The 24,180-nt window shown below is 45.2% G+C and overlaps 2 protein-coding genes across 6 annotated transcripts; both read left to right on the top strand.

Annotated features, from left to right (window-relative positions):
• The first annotated feature begins 498 nt into the window (after nucleotides 1–498).
• Nucleotides 499–2,820, top strand: TMEM139 (transmembrane protein 139). Its single transcript, XM_030932074.1, has 2 exons — nucleotides 499–1,008; nucleotides 1,239–2,820. Exons 1-2 carry the CDS (start codon nucleotides 764–766, stop codon nucleotides 1,639–1,641), a joined length of 648 nt encoding a protein of 215 aa, XP_030787934.1. The 5' UTR covers nucleotides 499–763; the 3' UTR covers nucleotides 1,642–2,820.
• Nucleotides 2,821–3,044: 224 nt separating this feature from the next.
• Nucleotides 3,045–23,068, top strand: CASP2 (caspase 2). Of its 5 annotated transcripts, XM_030932071.1 has the most exons (12): nucleotides 3,192–3,299; nucleotides 3,889–3,982; nucleotides 6,324–6,474; nucleotides 7,098–7,265; nucleotides 7,411–7,492; nucleotides 9,171–9,265; nucleotides 9,538–9,714; nucleotides 15,545–15,673; nucleotides 15,827–15,917; nucleotides 19,389–19,538; nucleotides 20,277–20,386; nucleotides 20,544–23,068. In XM_030932071.1, the coding sequence occupies exons 3-12, from the start codon at nucleotides 6,343–6,345 to the stop codon at nucleotides 20,673–20,675; spliced, it is 1,266 nt and encodes a 421-aa protein (XP_030787931.1). In that variant the 5' UTR covers nucleotides 3,192–3,299; nucleotides 3,889–3,982; nucleotides 6,324–6,342; the 3' UTR covers nucleotides 20,676–23,068. The 5 variants fall into 5 exon arrangements, 4 of the variants coding, with proteins under 4 accessions (XP_010377697.2, XP_030787932.1, XP_030787931.1 ...); XR_004057896.1 differs by lacking the exons at nucleotides 3,889–3,982; nucleotides 20,544–23,068 and adding an exon at nucleotides 16,003–16,063 and having other exon boundaries at nucleotides 3,045–3,299; nucleotides 20,277–20,299; XM_010379395.2 differs by lacking the exon at nucleotides 3,889–3,982 and having other exon boundaries at nucleotides 3,045–3,299.
• Nucleotides 23,069–24,180: the final 1,112 nt, after the last annotated feature.

The raw sequence follows: 24,180 nt of genomic DNA, 5'->3' as shown, positions 1-24,180 counted from the left end.
CTAATTCCTGGCAGGAAACTTGCAAACTAAGTTTAACGAGTTAGGATCAGCAGAGGGTAGAGGAAGGCCCTGGCCGATGTGGGGTCTATCTAGAAGAGGACAGCAGTTATCAGGGCCTCTGGCCACTGTGCTGGGCCTTTGCCTGTACAATTGTTTCTCAAGCAGTCGTGTCCCAGTGACTTTGGTGCGCCTGTGTGCACTTTCTCCCTCCACCTGGAGCATGGGCTGACACCGAAGGAAAGGAAAAGACAGAGTCAGACAGGGTAAGTGGGGGTCCCTCCCCTCTGCTCTAACAGGGCTGGATTGAGGGCCTCTGGCTGGGGAGGTTGGGGGTGGAGATCCAGGAGCAATAACAGAGGAAAGGCAGGGCCTGCCCCATCACCTGCATTCCAGAGATGCCAGTGTGCAGTGAAGCCCCAGGCAGGGTGTGCCCAGGACCGGATCCTGGAAGGTGGTGAGGGACAGAGCTGGAAGGGAGACTACAGGGAAGGATAAAGAAAAGAAGGCAGAGCCATGACACAGTCAACTTACAGAATGGCTGTGAGTCAAGGCTCCTGGGCTGGTTTCCTGGCTATTCCACACACGCCAAGACCTAGAGAGCTGGAAGGGCCTCCACAGATTATTCGATTTGAGATTGAAGAACCTAGAAACCAAACAAGGAAATCTCATATGGTTACTTGGGTATCTGACACAGCCATGACACCAATTGCTAGTGCTAGACACAATAGCTGTGTGTCTTTTTGCAGGAGCCTGGGGAGGGACCATGGTGCCAATGCACTTATTGGGGAGGCTGGAAAAGCTGCTTCTCCTCCTGTGCTGCGCCTCCTTCCTACTGGGGCTGGCTTTGCTGTGCATAAAGACGGACATCACCCCTGTTGCTTATTTCTTTCTCACTTTGGGTGGCTTCTTCTTGTTTGCCTATCTCCTGGTCCGGTTTCTGGAATGCGGGCTTCGGTCGCAGCTCCAATCAATGCAGACTGAGAGCCCAGGGCCCTCAGGCAATGCACGGTGAGTTAAGGGGTGGGCATCATGAGAGGAATACACCTTGGGCCCATCTTCCCTCCCTCTCTCTCTGTAGTCTCTGAGGCATAGAGTCTCTGGTTTTCTCTGTCACTGGCATCAGCGGGAGGAGGGGTCAGAGGCCAACAGAGGATCTTTTGCCCGTAGCAGACCAAAAAAAAAGGGAAAAAGGGCTTCTTTCATGGAAGCCACCGATGGCCTTATTTCTCTTCCCTCAGGGACAATGAAGCCTTTGAAGTGCCAGCCTATGAAGAGGCCGTGGTGGGACTGGAATCCCAGTGCCGCCCCCAAGAGTTGGACCAACCACCCCCCTACAGCACTGTTGTGATACCCCCAGCACCTGAGGATGAACAACCTAGCCATCCAGAGGGGTCCAGGAGAGCCGGACTGGAACAGAGGCGAATGGCCTCAGAGACTATGGCCCAGGAAGGAAGCCCTGGAAGAGCTCCAATCAGCCTTCGGCTTCGGGGACCACGGGCTGTGTCCACTGCTCCTGATCTGCAGAGCTTGGGGACACTCCCCAGATTAGAGCCTCTGACTCCACCCCCTGCCTATGACGTCTGCTTTGGTCAACCTGATGATGATAGTGTTTTTTGTGAAGACAACTGGGCACCCCCTTAAATGACTCTCCCAAGATTTCTCTTCTGTCCATACCAGACCTCATTCATTTGACCAACATTTTCCAGTGCGTACTATGTCAGAAACAGTGTTTCTGGCTGAATATCATAAATGGGGACTTGGACCCTGAGGAAAGGCCACGGTAAGCCCTTCCCAGCTGAGATGTGGGTGGCATAATTTGAGTTTTATGGCAACATTTGGTGACCTACCCCATATCCAATATTTCCAGCGTTAAATTGAGGATGAGGTAGGGAGGTGATGCAGAGAAGGTGGAGAAGGAAGACGTAACCTCTGAGTGGCGGCTATTGCTTCTGTTCCAGGTGCTGTTCGAGCTGTTAGATCCCTTAGGCTTGCCAGCTTTGTGAGTTATTATTGAAAAATGAGGATTCCAAGATTCAGAGGAGTTTGACAATGTGCACGAGGGCACACTGCTAGTAAATAACACTAACTCCTGATCCCAAAGCCTATTGTGTTTTCAACACAAGGTAATAGGAAGCCAAGCCACATGCATGTCTCCCAATCCCTATCTAGGGACAGCTGCTGGTGCAGGGTGGAAGACTTCCTATAAACAGAATGGGGGACCAATTGTGTCTACAGAGGGGGTGGGCTGAGCATGGGCACGCATGTCCCCAGCCTCCTGGACGAGCAAACTCAGTCAACGCTCTGGTGATCCCTGCTCCGCATGGGTAGCAGTGTCTGTGCCTCTCCTGCCCAGGTGCTAGAGAGCAGTCCCCAGTGCAGGGTCCCCAATGTATTTGAAAACAGTGGAGTCAGTGGCCCTAGGTGGAGGGTGGGTATGAAGGCCAGAAAGAGTGAAACATGTGAGCTTTTCTGGCCAGGAGATTCCCTCTTGAATCATCCATATGAAGCCCTGGGGCCACTTGCGAAGAGTCTCTAATAGCTTCTTCCTCACTCCTGCGCTCTGACCGCTAGACTTTCACCCCAGCCGCCGGTCCGGATTCCTGAGATCCCAATATTGAGCACCAGGTTTCCTGGAATTGTGTGCTGCGGCTGTGATGTAGGTTTCGGTCGCAGGAAGCTGCTAAACCATAGCTGACGCCCCCTCCTAAGCCAGTCTTCCTTCCCCGCGCGGGTATCTGCCCAGCACCTTGTCGCGCTCTCAGTCTCCTCCGCAGCCTGGCCCCAACCGTTCAACTTCAATAAAGCAAAACTCCAGCCACACAAGTCTCCGTGAAGTTATCGCCATAGGCCGGCCAGGGGGCGGGAGAGGTACCGGGGTGATTTCCGCGGGAATCGATAACCAATCGGATTCCCAGGCCTAACGGCGCACACCCTCCCGCCCTCGCTCTTTCCCCGCCCTTTGCCCCGCCCCGCTCCTTCTCTTCCTTTTGTCTTTCCGCCCAGCTCTCCACTTCACCCCATTGGCCCGCGCGGCCGCCGCTAGAGCTCTGCGCCTGCGCACGCCCCGGGCGGGGGGACGCGGTGGCCTGGCGTGGGGGCGCGGCGGGGCGCAGGCGCAGGCGCAATGTGTGTCCGCGTGTGGGGGAGGGATGTGGGCGAGGCGACGGCCCCCGGTTTGTTTGGGCTGTGGGCGGTGCACAGTGCAGAGCCCGGGAAAAGCGGGAAATGGCGGCGCCGAGCACAGGGTCTTGGTCTACCTTCAAGCACAAGGAGCTGATGGCCGCTGACAGGGGACGCAGGTAAGTAAGGAACAGTCTTAGGGCTACTAAGGGGGGTCCAGGGAAGGGGAACGTTGGCCCCAGGCGTGCGGCCCTGCAGCCCCCTCCCCTCGGAGCCCCGGAAAGCAGCCTTGTCCGCGCTTCCTGCCAAGGGTGGGAGGCCCCGCCGAGCAGCTCCGAGCCTGACTGCGCAGGGGCCCGCGGGCGGACCTCTTGGCCTTGTCCCTCGTGGGAAAAGACTGCCCTAGCCTCCCTTTGTTCAACCCACGAGGGTTCTAAATAAGGGGAGCTCTTTGCAGTCCTGCCCGCTCTTGGCTTCTCTTGAAGATTCTTCATCGTTTCCTCTGGCTCCCTTATGAGGGAGACTATAAAAAGACTATACTCTGCCCCCTTAAAAACCGCCGAGACCTTCTGCAGACCTCGGTGCTCTGCCTGGTGTGCATTTGATTTGTGTCGACTGTATCATGATCTGCATGGCTTTGCATACAATCACCGGATTTTCGAAGAAGTCAGTACAGGGTTTGGAAATTGAGTACTTTTGGCAGAACAGGGGGGTTCCTGTGGTTCCAAGTGTCCATGCCTCTGCCCCGGTCTTTTCATTTCATGGCAGGCATCACCCAGGAGAACATTGTAATGCCTCCTGCTCGAGACTGAAGATTAAGGTCTTCGCAAAGGGAACCTGCAGAAGGACACAGAATTAAGACGTAGGAACTCCCGTGGTGCCCTTCACCCCTCCTCCCCTTCCAGTTCTGTCCTGAAATTCTAAATGATTGGAAACTTTTGTAATGTTCACGTTTAAGACTCATACTATGGAGTAGAGGAAGGAGCGGGTGTGCAGAGTGCTTGATGCTTCAGATTAAAACTAAAGAGTTGATTGAAAATTCAAGTCTGGGACTCGAGAGAGTTAAGAACTGTAAGTCAGTAAGTTGCAAGTATGGGTGAGATTGTCTAGGGAAAGGCTCTTTGAAGGGGCGTCCCTAATGGAATATCAACATTAAGGGGAGGCCAAAGGCCCTCTAAAGAAAACAGGAATTGGGTAGGCAGAGAGAAGACTCCCGGATGCTGTCATGGAAAAAGAGGAAGAGAACAATTTAAGGAGCGAATACTACTGGTAAACTAATGGAAGAAATCTGCTGCACCATTGGTTGGTATCCCAGCTGCAGTGTTATATGTGATCGTTATTACTGCTTTGATGTATTCGAAAGTGATTCATTCTTAAGTGGATTTTTTTATTTGTATAGCTTTTTTTCTTGTAGCCGGTGTTTACTGAAAGTCTGGGGTAACGGAAATATTACAGTAAAAATAAGGAAAAATGGAGTTTCAGGCTCACTTTTCCAAACCTCAGATTCGTTGACTGCTTCCAACCCACTTTGTCTGCTTTAGGATCCCACCTGCTATCTTAGGTCTCTCAGTTCCTCCAAGACCCTGCTCTTCCCTCTTCTAACTATAAATCTCTCACCCAATAACATCTCCAAGCCAAGTGCATCCATTCCATAGATATGTGGTATTTCACTGATTCTAAGATACACATTTTTTCCCTCCCCCCCCCTTTTTTTTTTAGACGGAGTCTTTGCTCTGTCGTACAGGCTGGAGTGCAGTGGAATGATTTCAGCTCACTGCAACCTCCATCTCCCAGGTTCAAGCGATTCTTCTGCCTCAGCCTCCCCAGTAGCTAGGACTACAGGCATGCACCACTACACTCAGCTAATTTTTTGTATTTTTAGTAGAGACAGGGTTTCACCATGTTGGCCAGGCTGGTCTCAAACTCCTGACCTCTGGTGATCTATCCACCTCAGCCTCCCAAAGTGCTGGGATTACAGGCATGAGCCACCGTGCCCGGCCTCCCTTCCTGTTTTAACACCTTAGAAATCAGGATGCATTTTAGAGTAGGTTTTGAAGTTATAAACTGAAGTTACTATATCTTCACTGCTATCAGGTGCCACCCTTCCTGTTGTCACATATTTGGAAAATGTGACTTGGCAGGCTAGAGAACTCTGGATTTATGTAAAGTAGGCATGTAGATGACATATATTGGCAATAGGATTATTTTAGTTTATAAGCAGAAGCTGATCTCTTTGCAAGCCCGTGGCAAAATTAGCTGGAGGTGACAGCACATGCCTGTAGTCCCAACTACTTGGGAGGCTGAGGCAGGAGGATCACTTGAGTCCAGGAGTTCTGGGCTGTAGTGTGCTGTACCAGTCACGTGTCCACACTAAGTTCAGCATCAGTGTGGTGATGTCCTGGGAGCCAGGGTCCACCAGGTTGCCTAAGGAAGGGTGAACCAGCCCAGGTCAAAAGCTGGGCGAGTCAAAACTCCTGTGCTGCTCTGTAATGGGATCATACCTGTGAAGAGCCACTGCACTCCAGCCTGGGTGGCATAGTGAGACTCTGTCTCTTTTAAAGTAAATAGATAAGTACCTACCCACTATGACTTTCTGTCATACTTTCTGCTTATCCACATCTTAATGGGATTCTGATAATTTCTAGTGCCATTTTGTCACTGGAACTTAAAGTTTTAAAAAAACATGTAATTATATGTTTATATCATTAGTGAAAGAGTTAGTGTCAACCTCATTTATTTTCTGTTAAAGCCGTTGGCTTGAGTTTTTGTCATAGCGTTATTTTAGCCCTCATCCAAGATCATTATAAACTTCTGTCACTTTCACCAGCTTAAATAATGTGAGATGTTTTCTGAAATAGTTCTCTTAATTAAAATTGGTCTATCAGAGAAGTATTTCTTCTCATAAATAAGTATGTTTGGGGGTATTATTTTGCTTAAGCTAGACATTTCCCTCCCCTAGTCAGACCATTCATCTCAGATGATCTCAGCTGAACATAAACCATAAGGAATTAGACATTATTTTCTTATGATCAATACGTTACTGCTTAGTACATCTTTGATTTAACCAGATTCAATAAATATGCATAATCTTGGTTATTAGAAGACTTACTCTTTTTTGTTCTTCCTATTCATGCCTCTTCCACTCCACTCTTCTGTGCCAAATTGTGTACTTGACAGCCTTTCCCTCTACCTTTTATCTGTAGGATATTGGGAGTGTGTGGCATGCATCCTCACCATCAGGAAACTCTAAAAAAGAACCGAGTGGTGCTAGCCAAACAGCTGTTGTTGAGTGAACTGTTAGAACATCTTCTGGAGAAGGACATCATCACCTTGGAAATGAGAGAGCTCATCCAGGTATCTGGAGGCAGAAGAGAGAAGATAAATTGATCATAGGGGTGGGAACAGAGCATGAGAAAATATTAAAAGGATGTCGTATCTTTCTTCCTTTTTTTTTTTTATTTTTTATTTTTTTTTGAGACAGAGTCTCTGTCGCCCAGGCTGGAGTGCAATGGCGCGATCTTGGCTCACTGCAGCCTCTGCCTCCCAGGTTCAAGTGATTCTCCTGCCTCAGCATCCCAAGTAGCTGGGACTATAGGCGGGTGCCACCACACCTGGCTAATTTTTTGTATTTTTAGTAGAGATGGGGTTTCACTGTGTTAGCCAGGATGGTGTCAATCTCCTGACCTCATGATCCACCTGCTTCGGCTTCCCAAAGTGCTGGAATTACAGGTGTGAGCCACCACACCCAGCTGGATGTCGTACCTTTCTAAAGAAATGGAAGTGCCCTTCTACCATAGAGCATTTGACAGAAATGACATATAATTCAAGAATAACAGGAAGGACTTCACCTAAACATATCTTTTCCTGTAAAAAGAATTATTGAGATGAGTGAGGACACTACTAGGAAACTCACGTGGAGAAATAGAATTATAGGTAGAGAAGTAAATACGATTTCATGTTTTATTATTGTGTCTTAGGCCAAAGTGGGCAGTTTCAGCCAGAACGTGGAACTCCTCAACTTGCTGCCTAAGAGGGGTCCCCAAGCTTTTGATGCCTTCTGTGAAGCACTGAGGGAGACCAAGCAAGGCCACCTGGAGGATATGTTGCTCACCACCCTTTCCGGGCTTCAGCATGTACTCCCACCGGTATGAAGCTTTAGTAATATGGGGTGTTGGGAAGGAAAGTTTGACTGGAAAGCAATTTATAAGTCAGAGTGAGGGAGACTAGATTTTGTTGCATTTGAAGCAGACCATCTCCCTAAGGTCTGTCATGAGTTTTGATTTCTTACAGTTGAGCTGTGACTACGACTTGAGTCTCCCTTTCCCGGTGTGTGAGTCCTGTCCACTTCACAAGAAGGTCCGCCTGTCGACAGGTGAGAATTGATGGACTAAAAGGGGTCCCAGGCGGGGGCGGTGGCTCACGCCTATAGTCGACTCCAGCACTTTGGGAGACTGAGGCAGGTGGATCACCTGAGGTCAGGAGTTTGAGACCAGCCTGGCCAACATGGTGAAACCCCGTCTCTACTAAAAATATAAAAACTAGCTGGGCGTGGTGGTGGGTGCCTGTAATCCCGGCTACTCGGGAGGCTGAGGCAGGAGAATTGCTTGAACCCAGGAGACGGAAGTTGCAGTGAGCCAACACAATGCCACCACACTCCAGCTTTGGCGACAGAGTGAGAGTCAGTCTCAAAAAAAAAAAAAAGGAGAGGGGGTGTCCCAGATCCCAGTTTGACTTTTCCTTTCTTGTCTGGTATCTGGCTTTGCCCTAACATGAGCCTTTTTTTTTTTTTTTTTAAGAAATAGGGTCTTGTTCTGTCACCCAGGCTGGAATGCAGTGGCACCATCATAGCTCACTGCAGCCTCGAACTCCTAGGTTGAAGGGCTCCTCCTGCCTCAACCTCCCAAGTACCTGGGATTATAGGTGCATGCCACAACACCTAGCTCCCTTTTAAATTTTTTGTAGAGAAGGAGTCTCACTTTGTTACTCAGGCTGGTGTCAAACTCCTGGCCTCAAGTGATCCTCCTGTCTTGGCCTCCCAAAGTGCTGGGATTATAGGCATAAGCTACCACACCCAGCTGAGACATATTTTATACTGGGAACAGTTGTCAGTGAATTTGTTAAGGGGCTAGTAGGACAGTTTAGGCAGGAGGTTGTTTTTGTTTTCCACCTCCCCCTCTTATGATGGAGTCTTGCTCTGTCGCCCAGGCTGGAGTGCAATGACACGATCTCACCTCACTGCAAACTCTGCCTCCTGGGTTCAAGCGATTCTCCTGCCTCAGCCTCCTGAGTAGCTGGGATTACAGGCGCACGCCACCATGCCCAGCTAATTTTTTGTATTTTTAGTAGAGACGGGTTTCACCGTTTCCTGACCTCGTGATCTGCCTGCCTCGGCCTCCCAAAGTGTTGGGATTACAGGCGTGAGTCACCGCCTAGGCAGGGTATTATAAATAGGTGGTCCCATTTCTCTTCCACCCGAGATAACAGTTTTTATGATAATTGGCCCTTTGAGTAGCATGTATATAGGCAGGAAGTTCATGCTCAATTGGCCTTTATAAAGCTGAAAGAGAAAAGACTACATTTGGGGCCACCAGCCTGCTGATGGAGCAGCCTAGTGATTGGAACAAGACTTTTATCAACTAGCCCATTTAGTCATTCAGCCAGTTGAGCATCTGCTACATGCAAGCTATGTGCAGAGAATCCTTTAGTGAGCTAAAACGAAGAGTCTCTGCCCTCATGAAGCCTACAGTTTCGGGGAGTGAGTGAGACCAATATTTATCAAAACCTAGTTCCAAGAGATGTCTGAAGTTACAATGACATTTTAAGATTGGTGGTTAGCCGGGCGAGGTGGCGGGCGCCTGTAGTCCCAGCTACTCGGGAGGCTGAGGCAGGAGAATGGCATGAACCCGGGAGCAGAGCTTGCAGTGAGCTGAGATCCGGCCACTGCACTCCAGCCCCGGCGACAGAGCAAGACTCCGTCTCCAAAAAAAAAAAAAAAAAAGATTGGTGGTTAAGTTAGATACTAGTTTTTTGGTTTTCTGTCTATACCACAGATACTGTGGAATACTCCCTAGACAATAAAGATGGTCCTGTCTGCCTTCAGGTGAAGCCTTGCACTCCTGAATTTTATCAAACACACTTCCAGCTGGTGAGTTTTTGCATAATGACAAGAGGAAGAGAGTTGGGAAATTAGACACCCTTCCAGGGAACCTGAACTTAGTTTGCATGTACATTTCCTTTCTGCCTTATTAGTCAGAAAGTTGTTACTGGTTAAATGCCTTATGTGAGCATTTGTCTGTTTTTACCTGCTGGGGGTTAAGAAGAAAACTACAATGTTTTTGTTTTCTTGAAATGTCTAATCTAGCCGGGGAATCTTCTGTCATCGAGATGCTCATCCTCTAACTGGCCTCTCCTTCCCAGGCTTATAGGTTGCAGTCTCGGCCTCGTGGCCTAGCACTGGTGTTGAGCAATGTGCACTTCACTGGAGAGAAAGAACTGGAATTTCGCTCTGGAGGGGATGTGGACCACAGTACTCTAGTCACCCTCTTCAAGCTTTTGGGCTATGACGTCCATGTTCTGCGTGACCAGACTGCACAGGTACCTGAGGCAGGAAAAATTGACGTGTAAATTAGAGGACTGAACAACACTTTGGGACCAGAGATGTCTTTTGCTCTTGTGCCTGCTGGGATATGTCTTAAAAGTTGGTCTACTCTACTTACAGTTTTATTCACTCTGTTCTGCCTCTCACCTTGCAATCTAATAGAAAGAATTAGGGCCGGCCAGCCAGCCATTTTATTTTATTTTATTTTTTTTGAGACGGAGTCTCGCTTCTGTTGCCCGGGGGCTGGAGTGCAGTGGGGCCGGTTCTTCAGCTCACTGCAAAGCTCCGTCCTCCCGGTTTATGCCATTCTCCTGCCTCAGGCCTTCCGAGTAGCTGGGACTACAGGCGCCCACCACCTCGCCCGGCTAGTTTTTTGTGTTTTTTAGTAGAGACGGGGTTTCACCGTGTTAGCCAGGATGGTCTCGATCTCCTGACCTCGTGATCCGCCCGTCTCGGCCTCCCAAAGTGCTGGGATTACAGGCTTGAGCCACCGCGCCCGGCCTCAGCCAGCCATTTTAGTGTTGACATCTCAGGTTGTGATTTCATAAAGTAATAATAGTCCACAGTTGGGTTCTCACTTTTTTTTTTTTTTAAGACAGAGTAGCTCTGTCACCCAGTCTGGAGTGCAATGGCATGATCTCGGCTCACTGCAACCTCCGCCTCCCAGGTTCAAGCGATTCTCCTGCCTCAGCTTCCTGTGTAGCTGGAACTGCAGGCGCGCACCACCATGCCCGGCTAATTGTTGTATTTTTAGTAGAGACAGGGTTTTGCCATGTTGGCCAGGTTGGTCTCGAACTTCTGACCTCAGGTGATCCACCCCCATCGGCCTCCCAAAGTGCTGGGATTATAGGTGTGAGCCACTGCGCCTGGCTGGGAAAGTATTCTTAATAGTTATATAACCACAAGTTATATCATAGGGTGAATTGTTTTTGGACCAGATTGCTAGAAATTGTGAGCATTTTCATTATGGGCTGTTCCTCATTAACCTCAGTTACTGTACTGCACAACTGACTTTGTGACCTTTAGGGTTTCTATGTTGCAATCAATAACGGCCTATTTGTAGATTCGTATTCACTCTTTATTTTCATTCCAGAATAATAGAACTTTCTTAAACTTGCTTTGAGGTTGTCAGTGGTGAAATTAAAATTTCTAGGAGATTCACTTTGATCTGTTGGGATAGAGGATCTTTGTTTTCCATTCAGCATTGTCTGTAGTCTTCATTTCTCTTTCTCAGCTGCCCTCCTGTGAGAATAATTATGTATTTACTGTATTTTTGGCAAGGCTGGTTTCATCCACAGGTACCTGCGTGTTGTCCTTTGCATGCTATTTTTACCAGCTTCCCCATTGTAGCACATGCAATGTAGTTAAATCCACCCTTGCTTCAAAGCCACGGCAGGAACAGCTGCTTCAGTCATCAAGTATTCAGGTAGTTTATATGCTTTCCTGAGAAGTCTGCTGGGCATAAAGAGACAAAGGGCAGGATACCATCCGTAATTCCTACAGGTCACTTAACAAAATGTGCGCTGTGTGTGTTTTCTTAGAGGTTTTGGTCTAGCCATTTCTTTTACTAGAAATCTATTATGTCTTGGTTTTTCAGCTTGTATGCAGCTGATAAAGGATCTTAGATGTCTAATAGTTAAAGGTGCAATACTGAGCCACTAAGTCAGCTATATACTGCTGTTTTTTCAGAGACCGTCAGTAGATTTGGTGAGTTGATGAGCTCACTTTCTAAATACCATTTCCATTTATGCTAAGCTGATACATATTAAGTGACCTATTGGATTCTAATTCTTTGGTCAAATTGCTCTATAACTGGAATTGAGTAGAGTTGAACTTCGAGCACCTTATGATGGGGGACTATGTGAGCTGCCACAGATTTTTTTAAAGATCAGATGAGGGAGTTTTGACATCAGCAGAAAAGGAAATGTGTCCTCTTATATTCCTAAGGACTAAACAAGATTGGAGAAAATATCCTCTGTCATAGCTAAGAAGAAATGCCTAGGTAGATATGATCGGAAGGATAAATGGAGGAGGCAGGACTTAAGCTGGCCTTGAAGGATAGAAGTTACTAAAGCAGAGAGGAGTGGTGAAGCCACCCTAGGCAGGGAGAACAGTATGTGGACAAGATATGTGTGTGTGTTATAAACGAGGTAGTTGCAATGGGTGTCATAATTTGGTGCACTGGGCATCTGCACAGAATACTCTTCCTGGTGGGATCTCTGTAGAGACTCAACTCATTTATCATATAGCTATTTGGCAAGCAAAGAAACAGAACCAAAAAAAATAAGATGCTCTTTTCTTTTCCTTATCAAATCTTTTTTACTTGAGAGAGGAATTCCATTTAAAAACAGGAAATAGTAGAATTAGTCTTAGAGACTCCTCTTCCCCAATAGTGCTGCAATGAGCATGGGCATTCTCCCTGCCCTAATCTTTTCACTTTTCTCTTTGTTACCAACTTTTGATTGCATCTACTTCATGAGGTTACTAGTTCTAGAATTATGATTGACCCTATGTTAGGAAACGAGGTACTCTTCAAAGTGGAAATTTACTTTTACCATGTGTATTGTTTTTTTTTTTAGCTTGCATTTGGGTCACAGACCACTTTGAAAATGTAGGGACAAGCTATGGGTCATCCCTGGAAAATGCAGCTGCCCATAGAATTTAGCATATAATTTCAGAGGGTTCACAAGTTACTCTCTTCACATGTCCCCCAACCCCTAGCCAAAAATACACTTAGGAGTTAAGAACTCTGCTATTTATAGAAGTACTGTAATTTTATCAAAAACAAATCTGCAGATCCTATTTTAAGCTATTCTACTTGTGGAAAAATTCCTCCAAATGTCTAATCCCCATTTATTGAATGGTTTAGTCTTACTAAGTTTGGTTACAAAGTGCGTGTATTCTGTTGTTGGACATTGTTTTCTATTTACTGACCTAATCTCACTAAATGCAAAATGGTCGTGATTCGGTGCCCAGGTGTATAATTTCTGTTTTCTTCTTTGAGCAAAATTAACTTCTTTAAGTATTAAATGTTAAAATTCTGCCGGGCGCGGTGGCTCAAGCCTGTAATCCCAGCACTTTGGGAGGCCGAGACGGGCGGATCACGAGGTCAGGAGATCGAGACCATCCTGGCTAATACGGTGAAACCCCGTCTCTACTAAAAAATACAAAAAACTAGCCGGGCGAGGTGGCAGGCGCCTGTGGTCCCAGCTACTTAGGAGGCTGAGGCAGGAGAATGGCGTAAACCCGGGGGGCGGAGCTTGCAGTGAGCTGAGATCCGGCCACTGCACTCCAGCCTGGGCGACAGAGCGAGACTCTGTCTCACAAAAAAAAAAAAAAAAAAGTTAAAATTCTATTAGCGTCGGCTCCAGAGGAACAATCACAGTTATGTATTCTCTTGAAATTATATTTTCTTGGAAGAATTTTTTGATTATCTGTCATTACCTTAAGATTTCTATTATTATGGTTGGCTTCTACTTAGAAAATACACATACTTTTCAACAACACCAATCTATTTCTAGTTATATTGCAGACTTTCAAATATTTTATATAATTGCATCTCAATTATCTACAAACAGAAGTATTCCGAACAGATAAATTAGTAGCTCTCAAACTTTAACATATCAGAACCTCCTGGAGGACTTGTTCAAAAACACATTTTGCTGGGGCCCAAGATTTCGCTTTTTTTTTTTTTTTTTTTTTTTTTTGAGATGGAGTCTCGCTTTGTCTCCCAGGCTGGAGTGCAGTGGCCCGATCTCGGCGGCTCACTACAACCTCCGCCTCCCAGGTTCAAGCAATTCTCCTGCCTCAGCCTCCTGAGTAGCTGGGACTACAAGCGTCCGCCACCACACCCGGCTAATTTTTGTATTTCTAGTAGAAACGGTGTTTCACCATATTGGCCAGGCTGGTCTCAAACTCCTGACCTTGTGATCCGCCCGACTCGGCCTCCTCAAAGTGTTGGGATTACAGGCGTGAGCCACCATGCCCGGCCTAATTTCACGTTTTTTACAAGTTCTTGGGTGATGCTGCTCTTGCTGCTTTAGGGGCCACACTTTGAGAGCTACTGCAGTGTGTTATAGAAGTGTGCTTTTTATTTTGGCAGTGTGTGTGATTAAATATGTGTGTTTTAATTCTTCCACCCAGATTATTTATTTTCATTACATTTTATTAAAGTTTATAATAAAATGAACTTGTTTTCTCTCTGCCCCATCTCAGATAGAAGACCCAGACATCGTGAATTATAGAGGGAGGCATAGGTTTAGGCATAGGTTTAAAAATGTGTGCCCGATTATTATGCTCTTTAGGTACACAATATAACTTTCTGACGGATGGACCAGATGCTTAAGGTAGTGGTCTTCATGTATCACAACTTAGTGCAAGATAAATAAGATTCTCCAGGCATGGTGGCACATGCCTATGGTCCCAGCTACTCTAGAGGCTTAGGCAAGAAGATTCCTTGAGCCCAGGAGTTCTAGGCTGTAGTGTGCTATGCTGATCAGGTGTCCAAACTAAGTTCATCATCAATATGGTGATCTCCTGGGAGTGGGGGACCACCGGGTTGCCCAAGGAGGGGTGTACCAGCCCAGGTCAGAAATGGAGCAGGTGAAAACTCCTGTACTGATCAGTAGTGATCTTGCACCTGTGAATAGCCAGTATGCTCAAGCCCGGGCAACATAGCGATATCCTGTCTTTAAAAAAAATAAATAAATAAACAGGAACAGAGAGTTCTTAAGTTGGACTACAGTATTGACCAGTAATAGATTTCTTTGAGAAAAATACTCTTTATTAGACGTGTACATTGTAATAACGGCAGATTTTTTGCAGTGTGTCCCAGACACAGCGATTGGTTTTTGGGTTTTTTTGGTTGTTTTTTTTTTTTGGGACAGGGTGTCTTTCTGTCACCCAAGCTACAGTGCAGTGGTGCAATCATGGCTCACCACAGCCTCTACTTCCTAGGCTCAAGTGATCCCTCCACCGTAGCCTTTAGAGTAGCTGGGACTACAAGCATGCACCACCATGCCTGGCTAATTTTTTTTTTTTTTAATGGAGTCTTGCTAGGTTGCCCAGGCCAAGTCCTTTGTCATAATATCTCATTTTAATCTTCACAAACTTAGAGAAAATGTCCTCATAACTTTTTTTTTTTATAAAGTGAAAGTTGGCGTCTCAAGGATCTGAGTAAGTTGTTCCGACTCATGAAGCCAAGGTTCAAACCTAGATCAATCTGATCCTAGGGCCTGTGTATGTAATTACTGCCCTATATAGAATCCTTCTTTATAGCGCACTCTTGCTGAAATAAAGCGTTTTATACAGACATCATCACTATCTCTCGAATACTTAGAATCTTAGACAGAAGACAACATTACAAGTATTGCTATTCTCTACTATCATGATGCTGTCACAGAACAGTTTATTGTAGCTGAATATGCATATTACATATTCATAGCTCACTTTGAGTCACCCTTATGCCGTTTATATACAAGGGCACTTGCTCTAATGAAGGATCTGGTTATGAACAGGGCATTAATCAGAGTTGACCAACTCATGATTAGCTTCTTCAGTAACTTGTTTTAATCCAGGAGCTCTTTGCCTGTCTCAGTAGGTCTGAATCTGTATTCAGAATATTGTGTCAGAACTCACATGCGTTTTTCTGGTGAGTCCATAGCTTTCTTCAGTCTCTCAAAAAGTCTCTTCTTTTATCATTGACCACAGGAATACACAGAAAGCATTTTATCTTCTAATAGCTTAAGGTTTCAAAAAGAAACCAAAGTTTGATGCTTATATTGGTGCTGACTCTAGTGCACAACACTAAACACTCCTTTCTTTTAGGAAATGCAAGAGAAACTCCAGAATTTTGCGCGGTTACCTGCACACCGAGTTACAGACTCCTGCATCGTAGCACTCCTCTCGCATGGTGTGGAGGGCGCCATCTATGGTGTGGATGGGAAACTGCTCCAGGTGCGGATACCATGGTGGAAGCCAGCTGTTGAAACCAGGCTGCTTCACCTCCTGCCTGCCGTCTGTCCAGTGATGGTGACTGTTGCATGTGTAGGACTTCAGGAGGCCCCACCCAATGCTTAACCTCCCTTCTTCCTTATTTCTTTCTGGCAGCTACAAGAGGTTTTTCGACTCTTTGACAATGCCAACTGCCCAAGCCTACAGAACAAACCGAAAATGTTCTTCATCCAGGCCTGCCGTGGAGGTGAGTGCCCTGGCAGACCAGCACCTGGGTGGTGGCTCCTGGGCGGCCTCCCACCAGCTCTCACTTTCCTGTTTGCTCCTCTCAGGTGCTATTGGATCCCTTGGGCACCTCCTTCTGTTCACTGCTGCCACCGCCTCTCTTGCTCTGTAAGTGTCTCCGAATGCATGGGGTGTGCTGGGACTTGGGCAGCCCATGGCTCTCAGGCTGGTCAGCTCTCCGTGCACCACCATATCCTGTTCTCAGGACTCTTTTATCAGTGTCCTTGCTTTCCTTTCTGAGAACTCTTACTCTTCTCTGCTTTATTAATGCCGGTGCCCTTTGTTTGGTTACTCATTCCAGTTATGGATTTCTGATCTGTCTTTTCCCCGTCCTTGTTTTATCTCCTTTCTTTCACTCTTTCTCCTTTTCACTTGCTCCATGTACTTCCCTTTTACCTACACTTCCGCTCTTGCCTCCTTTCTTCTTACCATTCATGGGTCATGCAGGATAGCAGAACAGAATCCGTGTTGGCCTTTGACTCTTCCTTTTCCATGAGCTGCTGCTGCCCTTCTTTTCTCATGCAGTCTGTTTTACTCCTTTAAGAGCCAGGACTGCAGGACGAGGATAAAAGACACATAGGCATGCTTCTCATCCTGGAGGAAAATAATAGTAATTAAGAGCCCTAACTTTGGAGTCAAATTCTGACTTCACCATTTACTAGTTACGTGAAGTTAAGTTAAATGGCATCCGTCCATCTCAGTTTGCTCAATATAAAACGAAAATAGTCTTTGTACATACTTCATAAGGTGCTTGTGATGGTTAAATGAGATTATGCATTTAAGGGCTTACATAGCTCGGTACCTGGCTCACAGCACATCCACAAAATATGCCAGCTATAACTCTTAAAACACGATCAGTGCTGTAAAGGGCTTATAGTTTGCTTCAAAGGTCGCTTTGTCCAAACATTCAAATAATTACTGTTTTAATCTCTCATGTGGCCAAATGTAAATAGCTAATATTATTGTCATCCTGATCTGATATTACCGCAGAATATAGTCTGTTGAGATCCTGCAACATGACTCAGACTACAGCAGTTATGCCACAAAAGCAGAAGGAAGTGTGGCCTCTCTAAGGAGCAGACCAGTTACTCAGGAAAATAAAGTAAATATACATGAAGTAGCTTAAGACTAGTTCACAGGTCTCATGTAAGCAAGCGTGAAATTAGCAAGATACAAACCATACTTAGAAAGAAGTATGCAGTAAGAGTAGATCATTTTAAGTGAGGGTAGTTTAAAGAGATTTTGTGGATAGGATACGGCTTCATTTGTACCCGGAGTAATTTAATTTACATAGTTGTAGAGTAGTATCTAGAGTCTGTCGTGAGAAGGAAACAATACAACATGATAAGCACACTGAGATTCAAAGGGCATGTTGTGTTTCCCCTCCTCCCAAACCAATGCTCGGATCTGATTTTAAAACAGCATCTGTATGAGTATGTGAGATGTGGCTGGTCATAACAAAGTAGGTTCACCTCATTTCAAACCTTTAGTCATAACAGATTTTGGACATCAGCCGGTAAAAGTAAGGAACAGTTGGAAGCTTAAGTAAGAAATAATGTGATGAAATTTTTTTCCAGGAAGGTTGCCGTGGAGGGGGCTGCACTAAGGAAAAAGGTTATGGGGCACAAACTTCACTTTTCATTCCCTGCTCTATCCCCAGGCCCAGGGCACTACCTGACGCATGGTAGCACTTATAAATGTTGAATGAATGGATGAAAATTAATCTGCCTGGAAAACTGTAGGTATTACGTAAAAAACAAATATGAGGATATAGTGACAGAAGAACCAGTGGCATTTATTGATTGATGGATCTGTGATATAAAGGTGAGAGAGGAATTCTCCTTTCTCTTTAGCTTAGCCTGTTTCCTTTAGGCGTCTTTACTAACAAAATGACAGTTAAATGGTCATTTTCTCCTCCTATATCCAGGGATTTAATACCCTATTGGATCTGGATAAGGAGTAATTGCTCTTTTCTGGAGTAATCTGAATTTTTGGCTCTGTCTCTCTAACTTTTCTGAAATTAAATCCTTCAAGGAATGACCAGTAGCCAGTTGTTCTTTTGAAAATTTGAGTTCACCTGTCTTCCTGCTGTATTTGGTTAATATAATTAATGTCTATAAAAAGCTCCACCCCCCTGCGCCAGTCAGCTTCTAAACTAGAGTGTAAGCTCTATGATGGCAGGAATTTTCTCTTCACTTTATCCCTAGGCCTTAAAGTAAGACAGTGCCCAACACATGGCAGTTGCTTGACAATTTTTATTATTATCTATGCTTTGGTTCTTTTCCCCCCAATTCTTGAAGCTTCCCATCTTTCTTAGGCTCCTTCATGTTGCATGGATCAGGAAGTCCTGTAATAGAGCATACTCTTACTTTTTATGTGTTGACCTGAGAGTCCTCCCTATCTGTCTTTCCTACTGACAGCACCCCTGCCCATACCCAAAATAAAATATCATCATCAAAAATAAGAGTCTGTCTTGGGATACATAAGGCCTGTATCAAGAGCAAGGATCTGCTCGGTATGTTGAGAAAGTACTGCTGAAGTTGAATAAGGATGATCTTTTTAAATTTTCTGGGAGAACATAGTCAAATTCTCCCCATTTTAAGTTTTTCCTCTTAAAATTTTCATAAGGCCAGGTGTGGTGGCTTATGCTTGTAATCCCAACACTTTGGGAGGCCAAGGCAGAAGGATCACTCGAGGCCAGGAGTTCAAGACAAGTCTGGTCAATGTCGCAAGACCCCATCTCTATTAAAAAAAAAAAAAAGATTTAAAAAGTTGTTTTTAAAAATAAATTAAAATTTTTTTTTCTTAAATCTTGGATGCTTGCTGTAATTTATCTTATGAAATTAACAAACAAATAGTGCTTCAAAGATATCAAAACCACCTTGGAAACAACTGATCATACTTAGTTTTATTATTTTTTTGATAGATAGTTTGAGGTTGTGATTTTTATGTAGCATACATGTGGTAACCGTATTTGTTATTTATTACCTTGTTTTTTCTTGTTTATGTAATTAAATATATCAATATTTTATTATGTATTGCAATAAAAAGCACTGTGACTCCCAGGCATACTGTTAATCGAACAAGTGTGTTGTGGACTTAGATGATTTTCAGTTCCATTTACAAGGAGTATTTGGTTTGGCATTTTCCCTGTCTTACACAGAACGGGAACTGCTCCAACCACACAGATGTGCATGTGCTTGAGCGTGGTGCCCAGTGTGTATGAGACATCCCCTGAGTAACAGATGCATGCTGGGAGAGTAATTTTTATTATTTATTTATTTATTTTTAGTTTATCAGCCATAGGTTGGAGGCAACAGCTGGAAATGGCTCTTCCCCTTCAATGTTGTAGGGAATGTGGGCTTGCCTGTGACAGGCCCAAGAGAGACAGAAGAAGTAACATCATTGTCCACTCTGTCTGCCTTTGGTACAGATGAGACTGATCACGGGGTTGACCAACAAGATGGAAAGAACCACGCAGGATCCCCGGGGTGCGAGGAGAGTGATGCCGGTAAAGAAAAGCTGCCAAAGATGAGACTGCCCACGCGCTCAGACATGATATGCGGCTATGCCTGCCTCAAAGGTACTTTGAGTTCCAACCTCATTTTATTGCACTTTGCTTTATTATGCTTTGCAGATACAGGTTGAGTATCCCTTATCTGAAATGTTGGGGCCAGAATTTTTTTGGTCCCAGATTTTGGATTTTTTTGTTTTTTTGGATTTTGGAATATTTGCGTTATACTTACTAGTTGAGTGTCCCATATCCAAATATTCTAAATTTAAAATGCTCCAGTGAGCACCTTCTTTGAGCATCATGTTGGCACTTGGAAAGTTTCAGATTTTGAAGCATTTCAGATTTTTGGATTTGGGATGCTCAGCTGCTTTTTACAAGTTGAAGGTTTGTGGCAATCCTCCTTCAAGCGTCTAAAATCAGCACCATTTTTCTATTGGCATGCCTCTGTTAGCATTTTTCAGCAATAAAGTATGTTTTAATTACAGCATATGCATTTTTTAGACATAATATTGTTGCACACTTAATAGACTGTAGGATAGTAACCATAACTTCCATACACACTGGGAGACCTGAAAACTTGTATGACTTGCTTTATTGCCATATTCACTTTCTTAAGCTGGTCTGGAAACAGACCTACAGTATCTCCAGAGTATGCCAATAATTCAAAAGAGTGTACCCTCCTAGACTTGGATTCTTCATGCTGGGTTCTCTGACTGGGGAGGGTGCAGATGCCATGGCCGAGTCTAGTTCGGGAAGTCCAGCTGTGTGAGGGCATTCACACTGTGATTAATGCCCTTTTGGTTGCAGGGACTGCCGCCATGCGGAACACCAAACGCGGTTCCTGGTACATCGAGGCCCTCGCTCAAGTGTTCTCTGAGCGGGCTTGCGATATGCACGTGGCGGACATGCTGGTTAAGGTGAGCCGGCGGGCTCCGTGACCCCTGTGCGTCTCCACAGTGCTCTACATTCCTTCTCCCTTGAATGCTCTTTCATAGTCCGTCTCCCCTTCCCATCGTGCTGCTCTCATGAAGCTCGAGATTCTCAGACTTGGGCCTGTTGGTTCTGCCCCTCCAGGTGAATGCACTTATCAAGGATCGGGAAGGCTATGCCCCTGGCACAGAGTTCCACCGGTGCAAGGAGATGTCTGAATACTGCAGCACTCTGTGCCGCCACCTCTACCTGTTCCCAGGACACCCTCCCACATGATGCCACCTCCCCATCATCCACGCCAAGTGGAAGCCACTGGACCACAGGAGGTGTGATAGAGCCTTTGATCTTCAGGATGCACAGCTTCTGTTCTGCCCCCTCAGGAATGTGGGAATCTCCCAGACTTGTTTCCTGTGCCCATCATCTCTGCCTTTGAGTGTGGGACTCCAGGCCAGCTCCTCTTCTGTGAAGTCCTCTGCCTGTAGAGCCAGCCTTGGTCAGACCTATTGCCAGGAATGTTTCAGCTGCAGTTGAAGAGCCTGACAAGTGAAGTTGTAAACCCAGTGTCATTATGGGGAGAGGGCATATAACTTCCCCATATTTGTGTTCAGTTCCAGCTTTTGTAGAGGGCACTTTAGTAATTGCTTTTATTACATTAGTTAAGATGTCTGAGAGATCATCTATCTTTTATTTCATTCATATCCCCCACCCTTTTTGTCCTAGAGTGAGAGTTTGGAAGGTGTCCAGATTTAATGTAGACATTATCTTTTGGCTCTGAAGGGGCAAACATGACTAGAGACCCACCTTGCTGCAGTGTGACTAGAGACACATCTTGCTGCAGTGTGCAGAAGCGGCTTCTGCGTTCCCTTCAGTACTGCAGGGTCCCCCAGTGGAAGGACACTCTTGCCTCGTTTGGGCTCAAGGCTCTGCAGCCTGTCAGCCGACGTTGCCTTGCATCTGTATCTTACTGATCTTTGCCCATGGAAGTCTCAAAGATCTTTCATTGGTTGTTTCTCTGAGCTTTGTTACTGAAATGAGCCTCGTGGGGAGCATCAGAGAAGGCCAGGAAGAATGGTGTGTTTCCCTAGACTCTATAACCACCTCTCTCTCTCCTCTCTCTCTCCTCTCTCTCTCTCTCTCTCTCTCTCTCTCTCTCTTTCTCTTTCTCTCTCTCTCTCTTTCCTTCCCGTGAAATGTCCATCTCTCTCCCTTACTATTCCCACTTTCATTCAATCAACCTGCACTTCATATCTAGATTTCTAGAAAAACTTGCTAGCTATCTCCCTGCTTCATATCTGTCCCCTCTTTACCTTCATTTCATCCTGTTGACTGCTGCCACCAAATCTGTCTAGAATCCTGCTTTACTGGATCCCGTAAACACTCAAAGATGTAATGTAGTTCTTTGTTCCTGCTTTCTGCTTCAGTATTAAACTCTCCTTTGATATTATGTGGCCTTTATTTCAGTGCTATACGTGTCATTTTTCAATCTAGAAACCTTTATCCCTGCTTATCTGAAACTTCCCTGTTCTTTAAGACCTTTTTAAAAAAAAAACTTCTTTCTTCCTCTAGTCTATTCTCCACATAACAGAGTAGTTTTTATTTTTATTTTTATTTTTATTTTGGTTATTTGGTATTTTTTGTTTTTTAAGGCAAGTTCTCACTATGTTTCTCAGACTGGTCTCGAACTCCTGGCCTCAAGCCATCCTCCCGCCTCAGCCTCTCAAATAGCTGGGACTACAGGTGTGAGCCACCACGCCTGGCCAGGTTTTGGTTGTTTAAATATAAATCTGATTATGTCACCTCCCTGCTTAGAACCCTTCTGCTTTCTATTACACCTCATTTAAAATTTAAACTTCTCACCTTCGTTTATGAGAACTGGTTCTTGCCTTCCCCTTGAACCTCATTAAATGGTGATTTCTTGCTAAGCTCCAGCCCGAATGGCCTCCTCAGCTTCTAATTTTGTGCTTTTTCCTGCCCTCTTCCTGGGCCTTCTCATCTCTCCGCCCCCACCACTCTTGACTCAGGTGGTGTCCTTATTCCTCAAGTCTTGACCGTTCCCGGGCCCTTCAGTCCCTGAGCAGTCTACTCCTGTGTCTGTCACCACATCTTGTCTTTTCCCCTCATTGCACTTCTTGCAGTTTATATGTATGCTACTTCTAGTTGTTCATTTCTGTCTCCCCTACCAGCCTGTAAATGAGGGCAGAAACCTTGTTTGTTTTATTCATCATCATGTACCAAGTGCTTGGCACATAGTGGGTCTTCAGTAAATGTTTGTTGAATAAAAGAGGGAAGAGGGCAAGCCAACCTTAGCTGCAATCCTACCTTTTGATAAAATGTTCCTTTTGACAATATACACGGATTATTACGTGTTCTTTGTTTTTCCATGTGTTTTGCTTTTATCTGCTGGCATTTTTAGCTCCTTGAAGACATTTCATGTGTGAGATAACTTCCTTCACATCTCCCATGGTCCCTAGCAAAATGCTAGGCCTGTAGTAGTCAAGGTGCTCAATAAATATTTGTTCTGTGAGCTGGGTGGTTTGAAGCCTTGCTGCCAAGTCCTGCCTTTGGGTCGACATAGGATGGAAGTATTTGAGTGAGATAACCTTTCCACTCCCACTGCCAGGATTTTGTATTGCCATCAGGTGCCAAATAAATGCTCATATTTATTACTGTTGTGTGCTCAATATCTGTTTCTGTAGATACTCAGTCCTCTGAAGTCCACAGATTTTGTTTCCTTAGCCCCTTACACTGCAGCCTTCCTCACCACCTCACAAGGTATACCCAGACCTGAAAACCCCTTCTTATTTTGCTGCCATAGTCCTGTAAATATATGCAGGTGTGGGTCCATCTCAGTTGGCCTAGTCCTGGGATTTCTCATAGATGAAATGGAAGTCATTAGCAACCAGTGCTGGTTCTTGGTTATTTAGACTATGAGATGTAGGCTGCCATAACAGATTGGGCTGGAATAAAAGAATGGGAGAATGAAGGTAGTAAAATTCCATTTCTTACCTGGTTGCATTTAAGGTCTTCTAGAGTGGGCATAGATTGTAAGAGAATTCTAATGTGGCATAGAAGAGATCAAAGCAATGGATTTGTGTAAGTTGGGATATTTTGGGGGTGCGTTGTATCTAAAGGATATGCCTGAGAGGTAAGTGCAGGTGCAGATGGGCCATGGAAGTTTGGCAAGAGATGGAATGTTCTGTAGGTACTTTCTACAGAAGTTTTAGTAGGAAACAAAACCTTTTTTTTCTTTTTAATAACGGGGTTTCACCATGTCGGACAGGCTGGTCTTTTAACTCCTGTCCTCAAGTGATCAGCTCGCTTTGGCCTCCCAAAGTGCTAGGATTATAGGTATGAGCCACCACACCCAGCCAGAAACAAAACTTTTTTGTTTGGTAGGAAACAGCTGTGGGAGCTGGAAACATTGTTGAGTGATAGAAGGGAGTGGCTGTCTAGGAAGAGCAGAAAGGGATTGAGGTGAGCTGAAGCACCTTGGCAAATAGAGCAGAATTTGGTACAGAACACTGGAGACAAAAGGGCATGAAAAATGGACTGAAACTGGTCGATTGTACTGTAAGAAAAACAACCATGGGATAGCCTCAAGGGAGGGATACAAAATCTAGGACAGGCAAAGAAATTATGGAAATAGTGGGAGTAAGATAAATACCCATTTTCAGGATAGGAAGGCTTTTCAGAAGTGTGATAATGTTTGAGAATTACAGAGCAGTATCTCTGAACTGGATTCCGTGTCCTCCCCGCCTCCCAACCCCCTTGCCCTTGAATA

Source organism: Rhinopithecus roxellana, chromosome 6, assembly GCF_007565055.1.
Source record: "Rhinopithecus roxellana isolate Shanxi Qingling chromosome 6, ASM756505v1, whole genome shotgun sequence".
Lineage (NCBI taxonomy): Eukaryota > Metazoa > Chordata > Mammalia > Primates > Cercopithecidae > Rhinopithecus > Rhinopithecus roxellana.
Note: the sequence above shows the minus strand (reverse complement) of the source record. Positions and strands in the feature narration are given on the sequence as shown.